Source organism: Silurus aristotelis, assembly GCF_946808225.1.
Source record: "Silurus aristotelis genome assembly, chromosome: 23".
NCBI lineage: Eukaryota > Metazoa > Chordata > Actinopteri > Siluriformes > Siluridae > Silurus > Silurus aristotelis.
Window position 1 is genome coordinate 6,707,716 of NC_139596.1, and position 22,441 is coordinate 6,730,156.

General features: G+C 40.3%; 1 protein-coding gene across 1 annotated transcript in view; it reads right to left on the reverse strand.

Moving 5' to 3' along the window:
• The window catches only part of abca2 (ATP-binding cassette, sub-family A (ABC1), member 2), an 89,582-nt gene that overhangs the window by 10,592 nt on the left and 56,549 nt on the right, over positions 1-22,441 (reverse strand). Inside the window, exons 14-35 of the mRNA XM_083526777.1 lie at positions 21,641-21,743; positions 21,298-21,412; positions 20,083-20,273; positions 19,458-19,608; positions 19,131-19,335; positions 16,526-16,684; positions 16,238-16,418; positions 15,297-15,509; positions 13,121-13,317; positions 11,675-11,854; positions 9,658-9,833; positions 9,448-9,568; positions 8,545-8,826; positions 7,758-7,976; positions 7,418-7,520; positions 6,611-6,936; positions 5,386-5,599; positions 5,096-5,201; positions 4,891-5,002; positions 3,074-3,134; positions 2,764-2,938; positions 2,545-2,660 (exon numbers count right to left, since the gene is read on the reverse strand). Coding sequence (XP_083382903.1) covers positions 2,545-2,660; positions 2,764-2,938; positions 3,074-3,134; positions 4,891-5,002; positions 5,096-5,201; positions 5,386-5,599; positions 6,611-6,936; positions 7,418-7,520; positions 7,758-7,976; positions 8,545-8,826; positions 9,448-9,568; positions 9,658-9,833; positions 11,675-11,854; positions 13,121-13,317; positions 15,297-15,509; positions 16,238-16,418; positions 16,526-16,684; positions 19,131-19,335; positions 19,458-19,608; positions 20,083-20,273; positions 21,298-21,412; positions 21,641-21,743 — 3,706 coding nt within the window. The remainder of the gene's footprint in view (positions 1-2,544; positions 2,661-2,763; positions 2,939-3,073; positions 3,135-4,890; positions 5,003-5,095; positions 5,202-5,385; positions 5,600-6,610; positions 6,937-7,417; positions 7,521-7,757; positions 7,977-8,544; positions 8,827-9,447; positions 9,569-9,657; positions 9,834-11,674; positions 11,855-13,120; positions 13,318-15,296; positions 15,510-16,237; positions 16,419-16,525; positions 16,685-19,130; positions 19,336-19,457; positions 19,609-20,082; positions 20,274-21,297; positions 21,413-21,640; positions 21,744-22,441) is intronic.

Consider the following 22,441-nt stretch of genomic DNA (forward strand, 5'->3'; position numbering starts at 1 on the left):
AGATTTAAACAATATTAACAAAGTTGTCCTTTATATATACTTATTCTGAGAAATGAGATCCTAACTAGTGTGTATTGTTATATTGTAATATGCTGGCTAGAAAATACTTGCAACATGTTCTATACATTCAATAGTGGCTGTGTGAAGTAAAGGATTTCTAATGTTCTTTTTTATTATTATTATTATTATTATTATTATTATTATTATTATTATTAAGTTATTTTAATCGATCTTCAAAAATATAAATATATATACAGTATCACACAAAAATGAGTACAATTCTCACATTTCAGCAACCATTTTAGCATATATTCTAAGGGGCAAGGGACAATACTACAGAAATATCTATGGATATATTTTAGAGTAGTCAATGTGCAGCTTGTACAGCAGTACAGATTTACTGTCCTCTGAAAATACCTCAACAAACAGCCATTATTGTCTAAATAACTGGCAACAAAAGTGACTACACCCTAAGTGATAACATCTGTATGTCATGTAACCATGCAAAGCCACATGTTCTATTCATCATGTTAATGTTTTTGACAGGACCATAGAAATGTATGTTTCTTGTTTTAAAGCAGTAAACATTTAGTGCTTTGAGTACAATTCTCTCATACTGACCACTGGATGTTCAACATGGCACCTCATGGCAAAGAACTCTGAGGATCTAAAAGTTAGAATTGTTGCTCTCCACAAAGATGCAGCGTTTATAAGATGATCTGTAACACCCTGAAACTTAGTTACAGCACAGTGGTCAGGGTCATACAGAGGTTTTCCAAGACGGGTTCCACTCGGAACAGAATACAGATGCATGAGTGCTGCCAGCGTTGCTTTAGAGGTTGCAAAAGCAGAAAGTCCGCTTCTCAGTGCTCAGACCATACGCCACACACTGCAACAAGTCAGTTTGCATGGCCGTCGTCCCAGAAGGAAGCCTCAACAGAAGCTGGTTTACAAGAAAACCCGCAAACAGTTTGAATTACTGGCACTATGTCTTGTGGTTTGATGAGACTAAGATTAACTTGTTTGGCTCAGATGGTGTCCAGCAAGTGTGGTGACGCCCTGAAGAGAACCAAGAAAATTGTCTTGATGCTTGTCAAGCATGGTGGTGGTAGCATCATGGTCTGGGGCTGCATGAGTGCTGCTGGTACTGGGGAGCTGCGGTTCTTTAAGGAGAAACATGGATTCCAACATGTACTGTGACATTCTGAAGCAGAACATGATGCCCTCCGTTCAGGAACTGGGCCGAACGACAGTTTTCCAACATAATAACAACCCCAAACACACCGCCAAGATGACAACTGCCTTGCTAAGGAAGCTGAAGGTAAAGGTAATGTAGTGGCCAAGTATGTCTCCAGACCTGAACTCTACTGTACACCATTGTGGCATCCTTAAGCTGAAGGTGGAGAAACGACATGTGTGCAACATCCAGAAGCTCAGTGATGTCATTATGGAGGAGTGGAAGAGGATCCCAGCAACACTCTCAATCTCACTTTTGTTACTAGTTATTTAGACAATAATGGCTGTAGGGTTAATTGTAGAGGACAGTAAATCTGCTATACAAGCTGCACATTGACACACTGACTACTCTAAAATATATAAAAAGGTTTAATTTCTATAGTATTGTCCCTTGAGAAGATCTACTAAAATGGTTGCTGAAATTTTGGGGGTGTAATGACTTTTGTGATATACTGATATATAGATATGTGACATGCGCACATTAGTTTATGTCCTGTTTGCCACCTTTTGATCCTGTCAACATGGCTGAGCTATTTAAAGGCTGTGCATCTCTAAGGAGCATGTAGATGTTACCCCTCTTTCCTCCAAAAAGCAGAAGCGCATGAATGAACGTCCGTAGTAAGAACTTTGTGGGAGCGGTTTGTATTGCTGGAATTAAGTGACATGGAATGGAAACGAAACTGGAAACGCACGAGTCGCCTGTCATTCACACGTTTTTGTGGACTGCGTGTCGCAGTTGTTTTATACAAACTCGGAAGCTGTGCAGAATACCGTGTTGTGACAAATCAATTCGATGTTCACAAGAGTACAGTATAAAGGTTTTATAAATAAAAAACTTTCTTTCAGCTTCTCCAATTAGGGGTCACCACAGCAGATCATCTGTATTCATGATCCGCATGTTTGATTTGGCACGTTTTTACGCCGGATGCCCTTCCTAACGCAACCCTCCACCATTTATCCGGGCTTGGGACCGGCACTAAGAGTGGCTGGGGTTGGTTCAATGACCGGGGTTCGAACCCGGGCCACCGCTGTGAGAGCGCCGCATCCTAACCACTAGACCACTAGGGATATTTTGTAAAAAAATATTTATTTCGTTCGGTTTAAAGAAAGGTTTATCCCACCCTTCTCAAACCGATTAAAATTTCATTCGGTTTGGGCATTTTTATTCCGACTGAGGTGTTTAAATTGAGCATTTTCATTCGTATCGAACTTTTAAACCGATTACAATGCTCTATTAAAAGGAGCCTAGTGATGTAGGTCCTGACTTGACTGTGATTCAGTGTTATTTCATGTGCTGATCATACATACCCATAGAGCAGGAAGAGTGCAACCACTGCTGGGAAATTTTTAGGGGAAGTGTACGCAGGCAGGTCAAACACAAACAAAATCAGAACGCAGCATGTAGCCGGAACCAGGTAATTCAGCTAATAGTAGACAGAGAGAAAGCACAAGAGTCATTCACGCTCCAGCGGTACACTAAGTTTTATAAATGGAAACACATGAATCTGCACTCGTCCTCTGTCTCACCATGTCCCAAATGTAGTTGGCAAGCCAGTAGATAACCGGGTCACAGCCGCTCACAAACTGCAGGTGTTTAGCCTTGGTAGATTTCTCAGCAACCAGAAAGACCACAAAGCTGGCTGGGACAAAGGACATGGCCACGATAATGAAAATGGCAATGACCACATCGGTGCCCTGGAGTCTGGCGTCAAGAAGAAAAAGAAGAAGAGTCGAAGTTACAAGGTGAGTCGGTTTGGATAAGAGAATGAGAGAAATCATTATAAAAAAGCAACAGAACAAGGGGGGGGGGGGGCGCGGCGGATGGGATGACACTCACAGGTAATCCAGAGAAAGACTGGCACTGGTCCTGTTCATGGGGTGGTTAGTCAATGTGATACCTGCATGCATACACAAACACCATGATATTAATAAATAATTCATATATAACTACCTTTTGAAATACTAGCTTTTACAATAGACTGCCAAAGTAGTTCCTTCTGAACTACTATCCCTGTGGACTCATTTCCCAGCCCAGTGCCAGGAGCTAAGCCGTGACCTCATGAATGTAATTGCGACTCCACATACACAGCCTCAAAAAGATCTACTAAAGCATGTTTTCTTACACATTTCTGTTTTAATCTGAATATAGTGACTGCTCTACTCAAATGTTTATTGCAAAGCGTAATTTTGTTATTCTTAAATTGTTATTGTCAAATGAGTGATTATTTTGCATATTACAAACAGTATGCCATTGTTTGTTATGCCAGGCACTGGTGGAGTTGGAGAATAGGAATGATCAACTTCAAGATTTGTGGTTCCAGCGCCTTGCACAAAATGTGTAAAAATGTGTGCAAATTGAATTTGCTGGCTGCAACAGGTCTTAAAAGAGTTGGAACAGGGCCATGTTCGCCACTGTGAAGCATCAGTTGCTAAATGTTTTAGAGAGGAATGCTGTTCCACATGTGTCTGATACAGGATTGTTGTGTTGCATCGTGAAACAAAAAACACAACAAAGGACACCCAGAACTGTTGAGACAGGCCAGTTCAGAAGGCCAGTTCAGAAACCCAGACCCAGACAAAGACGTGCTAGTGTAATAGATTTAGTATGCAGTTAACACTGAATTGCTCAAAAATGCAAGGCCTTTACTGAAAAAAGATGGATGGAAGCATTTGTTGCTCTAAAACCTATATATGACTTTCAGCATTGATGGAGGCTTTCCAAATGTTTAAGCTGCCCATTCCACATGCACTCCCATACCATCAGAGATGTGGCTTTTTGAACTTAGCGCTCATAACAAGTCGGATGGTCCCTCTCCTCCTTAGTCCGTAGGTTTCCAAAATGTAATTAAAATTTTGTTTGACCACAGAACAGTTTTCCACTTTTGCCCACATTTTAAACGAGCTTTGGTCCAGAGAGGATAGCAGGGTTTCTAGATCATGTTCATGCATGCCTTCTTCTATGCATGATAGAGATTTAACCTACATTTGTGGATGACATGGCAAACTGTGTTGACAGACAAAGATTTCTGAATAAACCTTTGTGTTAATAAACCTATGTACTGATTTCCATTACAGAATCATGATTAATATTAAATGCAGTGTCCCCCAAAGGATTCTCTAAAACTGTAGATGATATGTAAATACTGTAAATGATGTGATACTGTAAATGATGAGATATTTAACTGTTTTGGAAGTTTATGTTGAGGAACATTATTCTGAAATTGTAATTCAATTTGTAGACACAGTCTTTCAGAAACCCATCTCTGCCTCACTAAGATACATATTTTATACCCAATCATATTACTGACATGTTGTCAATCAACTTAATTATTTGCAAAATATTTCTCCAATGGTTTAATTTTAATAAATCTTTTTTTTTTTTGTATAAACAACTTTTTGCTCTATCCCAACTTTTAAAAAATGTGTTACAGCCATCAAATTCAAAATGACCTTATAATTTTCTTAAAATGCTACATTTCCTTAGTTCAAACATTTTTGTTTTCTATATTCTATTGTGAATAAAATATGGGTTAATGAGATTTGCGGTTCTTTGTTTACATTTTACAGATTGTAGATGGTATAAGGGCTTCACAAGAGGTACAAAAACCACTGTATCAGATGCTAATGGTCATCGCTTCACAACAGAGCTCTTACCATAAGCAGCAGGGTTGCCCTTGCTAAGGGGCAGGTTAGCACGCAGAATGGCGTTGTTTAGCACGTTCAGGTATACGGGCATGCTGTGGTAGCCTTTATTGTTGTACAGCACCTGCAGAGACAGGGAGAAAGCAAAAAAAACCCTGTAGATCAGATAAACTGTGACTTTTTAAAACAGCCTTATAAAAAAAGCACGCTGGCTGACCTGAGCCGACCGCCGCACTGCTATCTTGCGTGCCATAAGCGACATCTTTCTTCCAAAGGATGCTGGAACTGATTTCTGGATGTTTCCAACAGTGATACCTCCATACCTGATAAAAAAAAATACAGCATAAATAGAGTCTGTTTTACTATAACACAAGTGTCAAAAAAGCAAGTCTGGAACAGTTCATGGGAGAAAATGAATGGTGTTTTATTATTTAAAAACACAATCTGATGCAACAGTGAACTGAATGCAGCACAAGAACGCTCTATAGTGACTGACTGTGCTGTCACCTGTGCAGTCTCATGCGGTCAGACGTGTAGAGAAGGTATTCAGACACATTGCGACCTGTGATGTCCACCAGAATATCTCCCGTGACTACTTTCGTCAGGGGTGGGCGTCCCCCAACGCCGCTAGGGCACGAAAAGCCTGTTCCCTGCATGGAGCAGATGCAGCGCACCGGCTCTCGAATAGACAGTGGCAGTGGAGGAGGAGACGTCACCATCTCTGTAGAATCAACACACACACATTAATACAAGCAGTCGCATCATCTATACAGGGATTTCACTGAAGACCAGTGTTGTACAGTAAGGAAGTAAATTTAATTGGTTACTGTACGTAAGTAGCTTTTTCATGTATCTGTACTTTACTGAAGTATTTTTATTTGGGAAGACTTTTACTTTAACTTCACTACAGTTCAAAGTCAAACATCTTCCTTTTACTCAACTACATTTTGCAAAATCAGTCATTCCTTTGTATTTATGAGCGGATAAAAACTAAACTGGTCATACACGCAGCAATCCACCAATCAGGGTAGAGCACGCGCTCTGTTTCGAACCTGTTTTGATTGGCGCTTGTTCAACAGAAAGCAGAACATTTTGAGCGTAATAAATGAAAGATAACTTCTGACTCTAACTTGGTTTTGGGCTCGTGATCATTTTGATAGATTTCAATCAGTGTTTGACTCATTAATATCATTCTATAAATTGAATGTGTTAAGAGTAACATTAGAGTCTTTTCACATAGACTGAGTTGATTAAAAAGACGTGTGACCAAAAATAATAATAGGAACATTATAGCTATAATAAATTATAGTACTTTGGACACTTAAAGACATTTAAAGGCAAATACTTTAGTGCTTTTACTCAAGTGAAAATTTAAAGGGAGTACTTTTACTTTTACATAGTGTATCTCTACTTTTATGCAAGTACATGCTTTTCTATTTTTCTTCCACTACTGCTTGAGACTGAGGTGATACAAAAAAAACGTTTTACTTAGGTTTGGTTATAAAATATTTAAACAACATTTACAACATTGATGGTGATTTACATGTAATTTAAGAAGGATTAGCCACATTTTATGCTCATTCCTCACTTCTAGGTCATGTGAAGTGTTCTAGTGCATCCGTTAATAGGTACAAAATCCTTTTTATTCATAAAAACATATTTTAAAAACTTTTTATTGAATTACAGAGTGGTGTGTATCACAGCTTCAGTGTATCACTGTTACAAGCCTCACCATGGGCAGTGGTGGGAGGAGCTGCTGTGTAGTTCCACAGAGCATCATCAAAGTGTGATTCTGGGTAATCGGAGGGTGCAGGCGAAGGTGGAGGTGGGACGAAATTAGACAGGGGCACCCCCTGGGTAAACGAGTCCAGGCACATTGGGTCGAAGTAGCGTGCAGCCAGTGTTTTGGCATTGTTAGCGTAAGGATTGAGGCTTTGCGCCAGCTGGTCCAGTGTACTATTAAAGGGGGTTTTGAGCACACAGGTTGCACCCACACCTGATGGCAAATGCAGGCTATTGATGATTTTTTGAGGGCTGGCATCTGGGGACAGCTTGCTCCTGAAACAGCAAAGCAGGACAGATAATTATAAAGCGAACATCTTCAGCCTCAGGTTGTTTAAAGCCAGCTGTCCTGCCGTTTAAAAAGAAGTTTCACAAGAACAAAAATACAGCACAAGGCATCATATTAGCATAAGAAACAATATCAAGACTGAAATATTTCAATGAATATCAAAGTATTTCATGGTTTTCCTTGCACCATTACTGGTCAGGACTTCGTGGGCATGTCTTATCAAGTAATGAATGGTGATACTGTCTGCTAGGCAACCTGACATAGTATTGAAAATGAGGGTAAAAGTGTTATTCATCTTTATACTCCTTTACATTATTTGTTAGCCATTTTTTTTGTGAAATATACACTATAGTATTATAGTAATATAAAAATATCAGTTAGGATTTTTACTGAATTTGAAAGACAATTGTATACATTTTGTGAATAAATGTAAAGTTTGCAATGCTGGTTTATGGTCCTGAGTCATACCTGTACTGCAATCGGTCCTCATTGGCAAAGGGGATGAAGTTTCCTCTGGGCTGGGTGTAGTTATGATACTGAGACGGTGACAGAATGAGGGGAGGCAGATCACCTGCAGAGCATAAGACACTTCGTAATGCAGGGTTCAGTGGGTATAAGAAGGATAATTGGTGTACCTACTGATCATGGAACGTGTCATGTTCTTTTATATATTTGGTTACATGAGCTATATTTAAAGAAAACAATTGTGTTCTGTTTTCTATTATGCAAAATGCTGTTTTTTCCATGATTTAAATTATATTAATAACATAAAAATATCAAAGCTAGACTCCATGCTGCCCAGTCTTACCTATCTCAGGCACGGAGAGAGCAACAGTCATTGCCACACAAACAAAGAAGGCAGGGAGTAGGATCTGCGAAAACAGGACCTTGGTGTTCCTCTTGGCACAGTGGAACCTCTTGACAATAAGGCCGTGGAATTGGCGAAGTCGCAGCCACCAGCCCTCCAGCTTAAAGCTGCCCTGGCCCTCCAGCACGTGCGACTCTGGGGAGCTTGGCTCCTCATCGTCTGGGCAAAAGATAAAACAAGAATGTAGGTCCTCATCAATGCGTCCATGATGCCTATACATTATACATGACCTGTTTTTTAAACCCCTGAAACTTGTTGGAATATACAACATGCTACAGGCTACAGTCAACAAGCCCAGGCATGTCTAGCATCAGAGCACCCTGTGAGAAAGTATGTCAGAAACAGAAACCTTTTTACGAATGAATTCTTGTTCATAAATCATTGTTCAGAGTATCCTGACGAAGGAAAAACAAAATTGATGTTCGTGTGAGTTTTTTCTCAGAGTTCTGTGATTTCTTCCCTTTCTTTTCTTCTGGATGCCTAGTTCACAGATTAAGTGATTATTGAGCAGATTAAATGAAATCAGCTCATTTGTTCTGTTAATCCACTTTGTCTGTAGTAAATTATTTCAGCCACAGCAAGCAAACATTAGATCTGTAGAGCAATTCCCCAAATCCTCTTTTAACTACAGGGACTCAGTTTTATTACATAAGCATTTAACCACAGTAACTCAATGCACTGTAAACCAGTGAAAAATATTATGATAATCATATAAGAATATGCCCACCTCTAAAACTAGCTGTGTCCAAGTCCTGGGGGTTATTAAACAGTGGGTAGTAGTCACCATAGAAGTCAGAATACGGTCCACCTTCATCACCTCTCACCGAGCCCACAGAGGAATTTGAGTGCAGCGATGCCTGACTGGAGCTCAGCCTGGAGCTCATCACTATATTACTCATCTCCACTTCAGGTCGGGTCACGGCACCAAGTGGAGCTCCATCAGACTGCTGTGCGGACAAAAGGGAGGAAGACTTCCCCACTGATGCCACACCTGGAGAGCTCTTCATATCTATAAGAGAAAGAAAAAAAAAATTCAGAATAGTGCATTATGTGTATGAAGGCAGGACAGATAAGCTTACATCTTACAGATTTTACTAAGAAACTGTATACTAAGGAAAACTAAACAATAGTTAAATTTTGCTGAACCTGTGCCTACTGTAGCTTCAGATTCCTGTTTTTGACTGGCAGGACTATAACCTGGTGTGGTTGTCTGCTGTTGTATTTCAAACACCTCAAGTTTGCATGTGTTGTAATGCTTTTCTGCTCTGGACGTTTGTAAACAGTGATTATTACAGTTACTTTAGTATTGTTAGCTGCTCAAACCGAGTTTGACCTGCTCTTCCCCTCTGACCTCTTTGACAAACAGGGCATTTCCACTTACAGAACTGCTGCTCACTGATTTTTTTTTTTATTTTGTTCACCATTCTGTCAAAACTCTACAAACTGTTGTTGCACAGGAATTCAGTAAATGCTTAAATACTCAAAACAGCAACTTATTTTCTCCTATTTAATGTTTAATATGAACATTAACTGAAGCCCTTGACCCGTATCTGTCCTGCTGTCATATGACTGGCAGATGTGTATATTAAAATGCCTGATGAGTCCATAGAATCTGTAACCCCTCTCCCACCTGCATCACTGTTCTCAAGTGACAGGTCTTCCTCTGACACTTTCAGAAAGACCTCCTCCAGCGTGGTGTCCATCACTCCAAAGCTGGTGAGAGCCAGACTGTCCAAACTCTGCTCCAAAGCCTAACAAAAAAAAGTCACTGTTAACTTTACAACAAATGGTCTTTAATAGCTCTTTTTGAAATCACCAGTGTCTGTGTGGGTGTGTTCACCTGAAACAGCCTCTCGAAGCAGCCCTTCCTGACAGCCTCAGATGGCAGAATGTAGGAAAGCTCAGTGTTGGAGTCAGACATCAGCAGGCAGGAGGCTACATACTGTCGGATAAACTGAGTGACATTGGTCTGAGAGCACGGGGACAGGGATGAGGACAGGGGCATACTCGACTGATCTGTGCACAAATAAAGACAAGGATTTTTAGCTGAAATGTGCAAGCTTAAAAAAGGAAATGACAAGAATATGCATTTATCTGCCAGCTGATTAGGGAGAGCACAAATCTAATACATTCATACCAGCACTACACACATTGTTGGTGACAGCCTTTTCTGCTTATCAGTGCATAGATTCTTTTAACTGTAAAAAGAAAAATTCCAAGAACCCAGTATGGCTTTATTTCGTAAACCTTATTTAAATGTCTAAAATAATGATTTGTCGATTTATTACCCCCTACAGAGCTTTTTAACATTAGTTACGCCTTGTGTTCCTTTTGCAAGATTAGGTCTCTAAGATCTAAGGATCTCAGGTGACCAGTATAATGTACATAAAATGTCTGTTTGGACAAGTATCCGAACACAGGCCTTTTTCTTAGCAACTTTTGCTAAGGCTAATGCTTAACTCACTGTTTCTTTTCACGTTCTAATAAGCTTCTGTTATTTAAAAGCAAAGAATGAGGAAAAAATCTTCTATTGGTTTGGATTTAAGTGAATATGACCCATTAAAAACATAATATAATAAGAATTTAAGATATAAAACCCCAATTTCAAAGAAGTTGGGACATTGTGTAAAATGTTAATTAAAATCAGAATGCAGAACCGGCGGTTTTGAATGCATCTTTGAAGTTATTGGTTCTTTCTCAACCACCCCTTCGTATTTTTACGTTCACTTACAGTGGGTGCCCCCCGACATGTGACTGCTTTGTTAATTGTGAAAGAGCGCTAGCGGTGAGAGCTATTGAAAGATTACCCCTCAGAGTGAACGATAGCAGTGCTAATTATTACTGTTGTGCTCTGAAAAAAAAAAACAATGATGACCCTTCACAATAAGCATGACGTCCACTGAAAGTTGTTTACTGCGAATGTTGTGTGTGCTTTTTGTTTTTTCTCAGCTGTTGGCAAATTATAGGAAAATCAAATAGCTCAGATGTTGTTTGATAATGAACAGAACAAACTGGTAATTTCATTGGAAAACAAATTGAACAATCTGGTAAATAAATAAGGATCTGCTGACGTCGGCGCTGCCGGATACGGATACGTGCATGCGCTTTTAACAAGAAGAGAAAGAGGGAGAAACGGTGCCTATAAAAAAGGGAGTAAAACAAAATAGGCTTTATGTGTTGTTTTTGTTGTGTTGTTCAGGACATAATCTAATATAATGATAGCATTATTGTAGACAAATAATGAGATATTTTTTATTATTGTAGAAATGAAAACTATACCATTCGGACAAGTTAATGGACATAATCTTAACCATAAGATTTATATGTGCTTTCTGAACATTGAAGTTAGTGTTGAGGTCAGAGCTCTATAGCAGGTCGAGATCATCCTCTCCAAACCATATCTTCATGGAGCTGGCTTTGTGCACAGTGGCAATGTCATGCCAGAATAGGTTTAGGTCTCCTAGTTGTAAGTGAAGACCAAATCTAATCTTCCAAATTTAAGTTAACTGTTTGTAGAAAAACACATTTGGATGGAAATGTAGGGTGTTTCCAAAACGTGTCTATAGAGTGTATTTTATACGTGTAGGTAAAAAAAAAGCCACTGGGAACAGAAAATCCCGCTATGGGGTTCATCAATATTTCAAGCACTACCGATCATTTTATTATCTATTTCAGTTGAATAAATTGATTCATTGATTTGATTATAAAAATGGATTCTTACAATATACACCTATTTACAAGATGCCTTTGATAAACTGCTAATGTAGTATGCACCATAAGATGAAAAATTTCAGAAAAACACTTTAATCAAAGCAACAGACAGTTACAAAACACCTTGTCCCACACATAATTCTGACCTGCAGGATTGGAGTCGCTTTGCTTCTTCACGAGTGTCAGCTTATATCCGTCTCCGTAGGTGCTCTTGAGGAAAAGGGGTGAGCCACAGCACTTGAGCTTCCCGTGGGAGATGATGGCGATGCGATCGCCTAGAAGGTCAGCCTCGTCCATGTGGTGTGTAGAGAGAAGGATGGTCCTTCCTGCTCATGAGCACACGTTAACACACACACACACACACACACACACACAGAGTTTGATAAATACATTCGATTCTGGATTTTATAAAATAATTACATTTATATAAATGTCTAAATAATATACCTATCAAATTTATACATTTTTGTTTCACATTTTCTTTGTGACATTTATGTTATTCAGAAAGAAGCAGTGTCAGGATTCTGCAAAAGTCAGAGGTAAACCTGGAAATTTATGCTTTCAGACACAGGACACAAGTCTTTAGGACAGAGGACATTTTTTTTCTGAAAAGGGACCAGTTATACCGATTAGGCATAACATTATGACCACCTGCCTAATATAGTGTTGTCCCCTCTTTGCTGCCAAAACATTTCTGACCAATCGAACATTAACAGCATTAACTTTTTCAGCGGTTTGAGCTACAGGAGCTCGTCTGTTGAATCGGACCACACGTGCCAGCCTTCACTGCCCACGTGCATCAATGAGCTTCTCCCACACATGACCCTGTCACTGGTTCACCACTGTTCCTTCCTTGGAACACTTTTAATAGATACTGACCACTGCAGACCAGGAATATCCCACAAGAGCTGCAGTTATTTTGGGACCCACTAACAGGTGCAATTAATGAAGAGATAATCAATTTCATTCACTCGCTGGTCATAATGTTATAATGTCATAATGTTATGATTCGTGTACATTTCTGTCATATTAAATTCGAGAGAGAGAGAGAGAGAGAGAGAGAGAGAGAGAGAGAGAGAGAGAGAGAGAGGGAGAGACTGAGAGAGAGAGAAAGAGAGAGAGAGAGAGAGAGAGAGAGAGAGAGGGAGAGGGAGAGACTGAGAGAGAGAGAGAGAGAGAGAGAGAGAGAGAGAGAGAGAGATAGAGAGAAAGAAAGAGAAAGATATATATATAAATATGTTAAACCTAAAGCAGAAATAGTTCAGTATCCACTTCCTTCGCATTTCTCATAACAAACAGTTTTGTTGCCTGTTTTATCTCCAGCAAAGCTGACAGCACTTATGCTTTATATGCAATCTCTGAGAACTGCTCATTAAAAAAAGAAAGTTATACACCTGTCACATTTCCTCCATCTCGTAATTATCGCTTCCACCTGTGCAAAAATACTGCATCTGCCGTCTCTAAGCAAGCGGAGCGTTCGTGTGTACATTTCCATGAATTTTAATAACTGAGATCAAGGTGCTGAAGGTTAAATCCATTGTGAAAGCCATTGGGGAAATGCTTTTCAGAGTTACGGCAGTGCTCCTTCTAACCTTGTTTGTATTTCAGGATGAGGTCCCATATGGCACGGCGGGCATACGGGTCCACTCCAGCTGTCGGCTCGTCCAGAATCACAGCACGAGAACCGCCAACAAAGGCTATAGCTACCGACAGCTTCCTCTTCATGCCCCCGGAAAGGGTCTGCACCAGGCAGTGGCGTTTATTAGACAATTCCAGATCTTCAATCATTCTGCATGTAGGAAAGAGTAAATAATCATGAACATTGGTGAAGCAAGAAAAAACCCATTAAGCTGCAGGACAAATGAAGAAACTGTCATGATCTTACTTTCCCCAATTTGCATCCCAGTTCCCATGGCAACAGCAGCATGTGCTCGTGTTTTTCTTCTAGTCATTGCATTGTTCCAGTGATTAATTCAGATCTATACTGAATTCAAATCTTTCTTTGTTGTCCCAGAGTCTAGATTGAAATACTAATTATATACGCTGAATACTGAATTCTAGACTCTGGGACGACAGTAAAAAGATATATTCTGTATAATGTAGTCACTGCAAAGCACTAACTTGCTCTATATTCTGAAATAATATTTAACTACGATCGAATGAAAAGTCTTATTTTACTAAGCAAATAAATTCTGTTGTATAGGAGGAAAAAAAACGTTTTGCAACTGTTGAACAATAGATTTTAGATGATAGATTGTGCAAGTTTAACAATATATTGAAGGAACACAGAAAATGTGGTCTTGGTTATCGAAAAGAACCTTGATATAAACAACCTCCAATTTTAAAAGCCAAAAACAAACAGCTTTTATAATTCATCCACAATGCTGTGGCGGTCTCGCTGGTACGTCAGCCATCTAGCAAAATGTAAACTTCAGTGCCATTTGATATCTCTTTGATTTTCTATACCTAATATGAAGTGTAACTATAAAGTACAAAATATGTCTGATTTTATGTTTCCACATCAAAGTATAAACTGTACACTTCACCTTTTTTTTTGTCTAAACATACTACTTGAAGAGGAATGAAAGTCAGTAGGAGTAAGACAGAGTACATGTATGTGAATGAGAGGGAGGGCAGTGGAGTGGTGCGGTTGCAGGGAGAAGAGGTGGAGAAGGTGGAGGAGTTCAGGTACCTGGGGTCAACAGTGCAAAGTAATATAGAGTGTGTTAGAGAAGTGAAGAATAGAGTGCAGGCAGGGTGGAGTGGGTGGAGAAGAGTGATAGCAGGAGAGATTTGTGAATGAAGAGTATCTGTAAGAGTGAAGGGGGAAAGTTTATAGGACTGTGGTGAGACCTGAGATGTTGTATGGATTAGAGACAGTGGCATTTGAATAAAAGACAGGAGGTGGAGCTGGAGGTAGCAGAGCTAAAGTTGAGAAGGTTTTCGTTGAGAGTGACGACGATGGACAGGATTAGAAATTAGTTTATTAGAGGGACAGCGCATGTAGGACGTTTTGGAGACAAGGTGAGGAAGGCGAGATTGAGATGGTTTGGACATGTTCAGAGGAGGGACACGGGGTATATCAGTAGAAGAATGCTAAGGATGGAGCCACCAGGAAGGAGGAACAGAGGAAGACCAAGGAGGAGGTTTATGGATGTGGTGAGGGAAGACATGCAGGTAGTTGGTTTGAAAGAGGCAGTTGTAGAGGACAGGGGGGGGTGTGGAGACGGATGATCCGCTGTGGCGACCACTAATGGGAGCAACCGAAAGAAGAAGAAGATACTACTTGCACTAAAATGTTACAGATACATAGTGTGAGATGTATAGACGCATGGTGGTAACTATAATGAATCGACATTCGGTGCCACCCAGATGAGGCTTCTCTCAAAGTTGCTTCCTCGTGCCATCTCAGGGAGTTTTTCCTAATGCCACAGTCACCACTGGCTTGATAATAAGGGATGAACTTACAATTATAAGAAACAAACTTATAGGTACTAAACTTATACACTCTTCTATATAACCGCTTTATCTCTGTAAAGCTGCTTTCAGACAATGTCCGTTGTTAAAAATTAATTTTATTGAACTCAGCTTAGTGCCAAGCTGGCACTACTGGGCCCCTGATCAAGGCCCTTAACCCCCTAGTTCCTGAGATGAAAGTAAGTCTGTTTGGATAAGAACGTCTGCCAAATTCCTTAAAAGTAAATGCAAGGTAACTGGTAGCTATGTGGTTGATATTCTAGGAAAATATAATAGTGAGTGTGTACTCACTTATCCATCTCTTTCCGGATGTCCTCTTCAGCCATGCCCTTCAGACGTGAGTAAAACCACAGGTGCTCCTCAACAGTCAGCTTGTCAAAGAGGACGTTGTGCTGTGGGCACATGCCCAGGTTTTGCCTGATGCGCTCCATCTCGGTGCGGATGTCGTGGCCGTATATGGTAGCTGAGCCCGAAGTCGGGGGGAACAGCCCCGTAAGGATCGACCTGAAGAACAAACATACAGCAGCTGCAATGTGAAACCTCAAGAGTTAAGGGTCAAGCATCCTGAATTAAATATTGTATTGTAGAATTCCTCAAAGAACCAATAAGAGATGTCCCAGAAAGGGGTGAAATGAAACCCTTTTTTACTGGTAGCCTCTGCCTTCATCAATTGGCATTAATAGCTATATTTAAAGTATTACACTAGCTAACTAACTGACAAAAACACTTAGGAGGCACTTTTTCACTTTTTTTTGTTTGGAAATGAACATTGACTTTTGACCTAGCAAATATTAGGCAGGTAACTAAGTACGGGCTAGTCAGTGAGTCAGAGTACCTGAGTAGATATAAAATGGCTGACTAAAAGTTGCGTCTTTAGGTTGTGTATATAACATGTTATTTATTACATTTCCCTCCTTCCCTTCCTAAGAGGGGCATTAAAGCAGAATCAATGGCTATTGATGCAGAATCCTTTTTCTCCACACTTGTGCTTGAACAAAACCAATACAAGTATCTATTAACATGACATTGCATAATGTTTGATTGCTGACACAATCTTAGCACCCCATGTCTAGTTTCGTGTGCTTGTTAGCTTTAGAGAGGCAAAATCTTAAGGCACCTTTTTTTTTTTTTTATTGACATCAGTGTCTGACAGCTAATATTGTAACATAGGTAGCTGGCATCATGGCCATGTTAACACACTTTTATCACACAAACACACGTTACTCTCTTACATAGTGGTGGTCTTGCCAGCTCCATTGTGTCCCAGGAAAGAGACGACCTGATTTTCGTGCAGGTTTAAGCTCAGCTTGTTGAGAGCCAGCTTGCTGCCTGTCTTGTAGACTTTGGTGAGCTTGTCGATGCATACCACGAGAGGTAGGTGGCTGGGTTCCTCTTCGATTCCACGAGTTTCCTCTGGGGTCGTCACAAAGAAATGAAATTCAAGTTCTATAGTAGTTACTGAGGTGCCACTCTAAAATCTCAAACAATGACTGATCTCATATCAGCTATGACAACAGTACCTGAGCGTCTGTGCTCCATGGCACAGGCCTGATCCTCCTCCATGACACTTAGCCTGGCACTGCCACCCCACGGCCACTCCCAAGTCTCGATCCGTCCACTGCCAAGCCAATAGGACTTCTGCAGAGGGAAGTACCAAGGGCGGGGTAGCCCATACATTCCTGCAGAATGAGAGGATTATCATGGATACTTATATACATATCTGTGAAGGCACAGAGCTTTATAAAACTAGCAAGTGGGAGGTCTTTGCTTCAAGTAGGAGTAGCATTGGACGCTTGAGATGTGGCACAGGACTGGAATAAAAAAAGCTGAAGGAGCTGAACGGTTTTTACTTTTAGTAAGGCTGGGGGACACAAAAGAAAAGGTCATGTTAATTCACATGGTACAATAGTTTGGTCTGATGCATCATTAATTCTAAGGAGCTGCTTTACCTGGTTAGCATTGCTACGTTATTATTTTTTTTTAATTGTGAGAGATCCATCTTTGAAAATAAGGGAGATGTGCAGACCTGCAGTCACTACAGGGAAATTAAGTTGATCAATCACACTATGAAGTTATGGGAAAGAGTAGTGGAAGCAAGGCTGAGAGAAGAGGTGACCATCTGTGAGCAACAGTATGGTTTCATGCCGAGGAAGAGCACCACAGACAACTTATTTGCTTTGAGAATGTTGATGGAGAAGTATAAAAAATCCCACCACCTGCCCTCTGGATCCAATCCTATGCTTCAGATCATCTCACACCTCCTGCTGTTTATCTCCACGATCTTTAACGGGTCCTTAACATCCGGCCATGTGCCAACTACCTTCAGAGCAGCAAAGGTTATTCCCATCTTGAAGAAACCTGCTCTGGATCTCTCTGACATCAACAACTACAGACCGGAATCACTTATCACCTATTTTCAAAATCTCTGGAACGCACTGTTTTTACATGTTGCTTGATCAGCCAAGCTGTCACCTGTACTCATCCTCCTCAACCTTTCAGCAGCATTCGACACAGTCAACCACAAGACTTGTCTACCCCCAGGAGCCTTGGTACACGCAGAGCAGCTTGGAAATGGTTTGCTTCCCACCTGGATGGTCGCTTATTCCAGGTAACATGGAGGGGGTCCACATCTGGCCCATGCAGACTCTCCACTGGTGTCCCACAAGGCTCAGTACTTGGTCCTCTTCTCTTCTCTTTCTATACCCACACTCTTGGTGAAGTCATATCCTCACATGGGTTTTCTTACCATTGCTATGCTGATGGCACTCAACTCATTTTTTCTTTTCCTCCCTCAGCTTTCACTCAGATCTCGGCATGCTTAGCGAAGCTTGTGGATGAGTGTTCATCGACTAAAACTCAATCCCAGCAAAACTGAACTGCTGGTCATCTATTATATATCTATTACGACATTATTCTTTTGATTATGTCTATTCTCTTTATATATTTGCATTTCTTTTACTTTTCTGCTGTAACAGAGAAATTTCCCCACTGTGGGATGAATAAAGGTATATATTATCTTATCCCAGGTGATTCATCTCCAGGTCAGGATCTCAGAATAACTCTTCATAACTCTCGTCTCTCCGCTTCAGCCACTGCTAATAACCTCGGGGTAACTATGGACAATAAATTTTTCTTCTCCTCACATGTTGCTAATGTGGCTCTTGTCGATTCCTTCACTAGAACATCCGATGCTTGTTCAGTCTCTTGTCATTTCAAGACAGCTACTGCAGCTCTCTGCTGGCAGGTCGACCTCTGAACACTATTCGTGCACTGCAAATGATCCAAAATGCAGCTGCGTGACTTGTGATCAACCTGCCCCAGTTCTCCCACACCATCCCACTCCTGCGCTCCTTTTACTGGCTTCCAGTAGCTGCACGTATCAGATTTAAAACACTGATTACTGCCTACAAAAATGGACCAGCACCCTCTCACCTCAGAGACCTCATCACTCCTCGCACTGCACCACGCTGTCTGAGATCCTCCAGCACTGCTCAACTGGTACCACCTCCTCTCAGGGTAAGAGGTAACTATACTTCAAGGCTCTTCAAATGTTCTTGCACCGAGGTGGTGGAATGAACTTCCCCTAGATGTCCAAAAAGCAGAGTCCCTGGCTATCTTTAAGCGACGGGTGAAGACCTACCTCTTCCTGAAACACTTTACAAGTTTGCTTAAGTTTGTAATCTAGCATACCATTGTACATTTAATTATTAATAAAGACTCGAAGCACTTTTGTACGTCGCTCTGGACAAGAGCGTCTGCTAAATGCGGCAAATGTAAATGTAAATGTCGGTATGATTACAAGGACTGTTGTGTCTTACATAAATATACAAATACATAGAAGCTTGCTAATCGTTTTTTAAATATATATCTAGGCTGCTATAAAAAAATAATGCATTACGTAATGTTTTATACGCGTATGTTGCTGTTACTGTGATCGTATGTTCGTATGAGTGCAAGCATTAATAGCTAAAAAGTTAATAACTTCCTGCTAGGGTGTCCATTCACACCAAGCTCAACTTCATACTTGAATCAGTGAGCAAACCCACTAACAGGCTGCTTCAATTTACAGGGATATTCCTTAAATTTTATGTAATTGAAGCAAATAGCATTTGTGTCATGGTTCACCTGGATGCACAGCCTCTATGTACCAAGTGAGCACGCCGTACACAGAGGCGTCGATGATGAGCATGACGATTGACAACAGGAGGTTAAAATCATCGCCCTCTACCGGTGACTGGTTGATGGTGCGCCACTGGATGCCCACGCCGGCCACCTCGTACAAGGCAAAGTACTTTGAGCCGAGGCCAAAAGCAGTGGTGGACATCAGAGACTGCAGGAAGGGAGGAAGTCATATTAAAACACAAGGCCAGATGGCAATTCTAGTGCCAGGTTCAAAAGGCATTGAACCAATATATGTTAAAGGTGAGCATGTGGCATAAAGCAGTGTCTTACCGCAATACACTTTTCGAAGGCTGTGATCTTATCATGGGCCACCTCTTCTCTGATGGCCACATACATGTAGGGAACGTAACTCAAGAAATAGATAATCCCACCACAAGCTGAGGCCAGTTTGGCTTTGGAGTAGATTACCGACACTAAAAAACTAAAGAAAAGGGAAGAATTATTATAATATACTCCTCTATATCCCTCTACATCATAATGGAATGATGTCATTAGGAGAATTATTATGCACACAGTCTGTGTGGGTTTTTTTGTTTGTTTGCTTAGTAAAAGGTATAATCATCTTACAATGGAAAAGAGTACACTCTCTGCAAAACCATGCTGCCAAAACACATGCATCAGCACTGCCTGGATCAAACACTTCATTTTAAGAAAAAAAAGCAGAGTTTTCTATTTTCATGGGCAACATAAGTAACTGCTTCATTGGGATACTTCTTTTAGCTGTTTGGATGTCGGTAGTTCCACTGTTTATTTATTTTTCTGAGGCACCACAGAGACACTAAACAACTAGATATTACAGTCAAAACAGACTCCAGTAATAACTTGAATAAAATACAAGGGCTAGAAAATTACCAACAAAAAATGGAACATCATTGGCCACAATATGATACATTACCAGAACATGATGGTAGCAATGGCGTATATAGTCAGGAAGAGCCAGATGATGAAGGGGTCGCTGTGGAGAAGCACTCGGCCGTACTTTAATATAGCCGTCAGTGCTGTTACTGATATGGAGAGCTGCACAAAACCAGTAATGAACCAGGCCACCCAGTGCACAGCATTATTTAAGCCCATCATCTTCATCACCTGAAAGGAAACATCAGCAGCAACATAACCAGCCATCAATATATCAGTTATTGAATAATAAAAAATTTTTATAACAGTATAATAGGCAGGATGTTCCAAACGGATTCTGCTAGTAATAATCATCTAGCAAAAACAACAAATAATTCATTGTTGTTTAATTAAAGATTACTCAATATAAAGCCGCATATAGCTCAACCGGGCTGCAAATCTAAGTAGCAATCTTTTCTTTCACAAGCTTTTACACCGAACGCGTACCACTCATTGCGCACCACTCCACTGCTCCAGTATAACTAACGGCAAGGGTTTCTAAACTAAGTCACACTGCTTCCAAAAAATTGCCGATGTCCCAGAGTTGCCAACTCCTAGTTCCAAAATTCCCGCTTTCCTGTGCCACCCTGTACAAATGTGTTGGTCTCCCCAAACGTTTGGCCATATAGTGTATGTCGCTTAGACGTTACAGGACAGAGGACATCATAATCCTTTTAATATTTGAATAATATTACAAGGTTAGAAACATAAAAATAACAGATGATATCATTATAGAGAAATAGCTCAACATAACATTTTAAGCAATTCCAACCTCCCAGATTCCAGGTCACACCAATGTTAATTTATCTTATCTACAGTATATCATCTTATATCTCATATAACTTAAGCCAAATTGAATCTTCTGTGGCATTTAAACAGTACCATTTAATAGGGATTGCTGAGCATGTGCAGTTTCATCTGTAAAAATGAGCAGAAGGTAGAGTGTATTGCGTGCACACAATGATATTTCCGAGCGTGGAGCAGGAAATGAGCGTTCAAAGAGCGTTTAAACCACTTTTTCTACAAGCACACACACACACACACACACACACACACACACACACACACACGCTTCCTTTTCACTCACTTGCACTCTTCTCACGAGTCAAAGGCTTTGAACACAAGTCTTATGTTCCTACCACTATGATCATATATAATAATATATTACACACATGATCTGGCTGTCAGAACATGAGGAAGTCTTCCTGCTGCTCACCTCTTTGAGACGATGCTCCTTCTCAGCCACTATGTGTTGGATCATCATGGCCACTGAATAAACCCAGGAGATCACCATACACAGAGGCATCATGTGTTCGATCACAAACAGGAAACTGCAAACATGAACACAGCTTTACCAAGCAGTAAAATTGTCTTGGAATGTTAGGCTACCATAAAACCAAAGCTGCAATTGCTATAACAAGTGTCAGCGCCATCAACACATTCAGCTTCACACGTTCACAGCCCTCAGACACCGTTTTCACCATTAATCCCTTCAAATTTCACTAATGAGGACTGAAGTGAGAGAGGTCTGAGAAAGATGAAAATGAGAACAGACTCACTCGTCTCTGGTGTAGCAGGGGTAGGGGAACATCTGCACGTAATTTCCAGGCTCCACAACATCGTGTTCAACAAACGTGTTAATGATGGCTCTCTCCATCATATCTTAAAAAAAAGATGAAACACCAGAGTTATGGTTAATTAAACATGCAAAAGGAAAAATGAGTGTAAGTTCATGTTTAAAAAAATCATGTAAGACATTACATTTCAAGATCTATGACCTTCTATGACAGTGTTCTAGTGACACGATAAAAAAGATTACAAGAATAAAGTCGTAGCAGTACAAGAATAAAGTCGAAATTAGGAGAATAAAGTCGTAGCAATACAAGATTAAACGCGCAATATTTTGAGAATAAAGTCAAAATTACGAAAATAAAGTCGTAATTTGTTTACTTGAATGTTGTTATTTAAATTATGTTTGGTACAAGCATGTCATTTGTACTAGTGAGCTTATAACTTAATTCTGCAGAGGGTGTGCCAGTGTTTAACTCCTTCAGGGTTGAATTATTCGATCAACATCCTCATAGGCTTTTGAGTAACGACAACGCAGATGTAACCACTGGTGCCATTTCAGACTGCACAAAACAGGCAATTTCCTTAATGTCTGTCTGATTTTTTCTTCTAAATAAATTTAGTTTCCTACATAATTGCTGCAGTGTCCGTTTACTAATTAGAATTCCGTGCTCAAGAGACAAAAGACAAAGAATTTCCTTATTGCTGAATTTTACTATATATTGCTATATATTACGCATTGCTACGACTTAGTTCTTAAAAAATGTTTACTTTATTCGCACAATTACGGC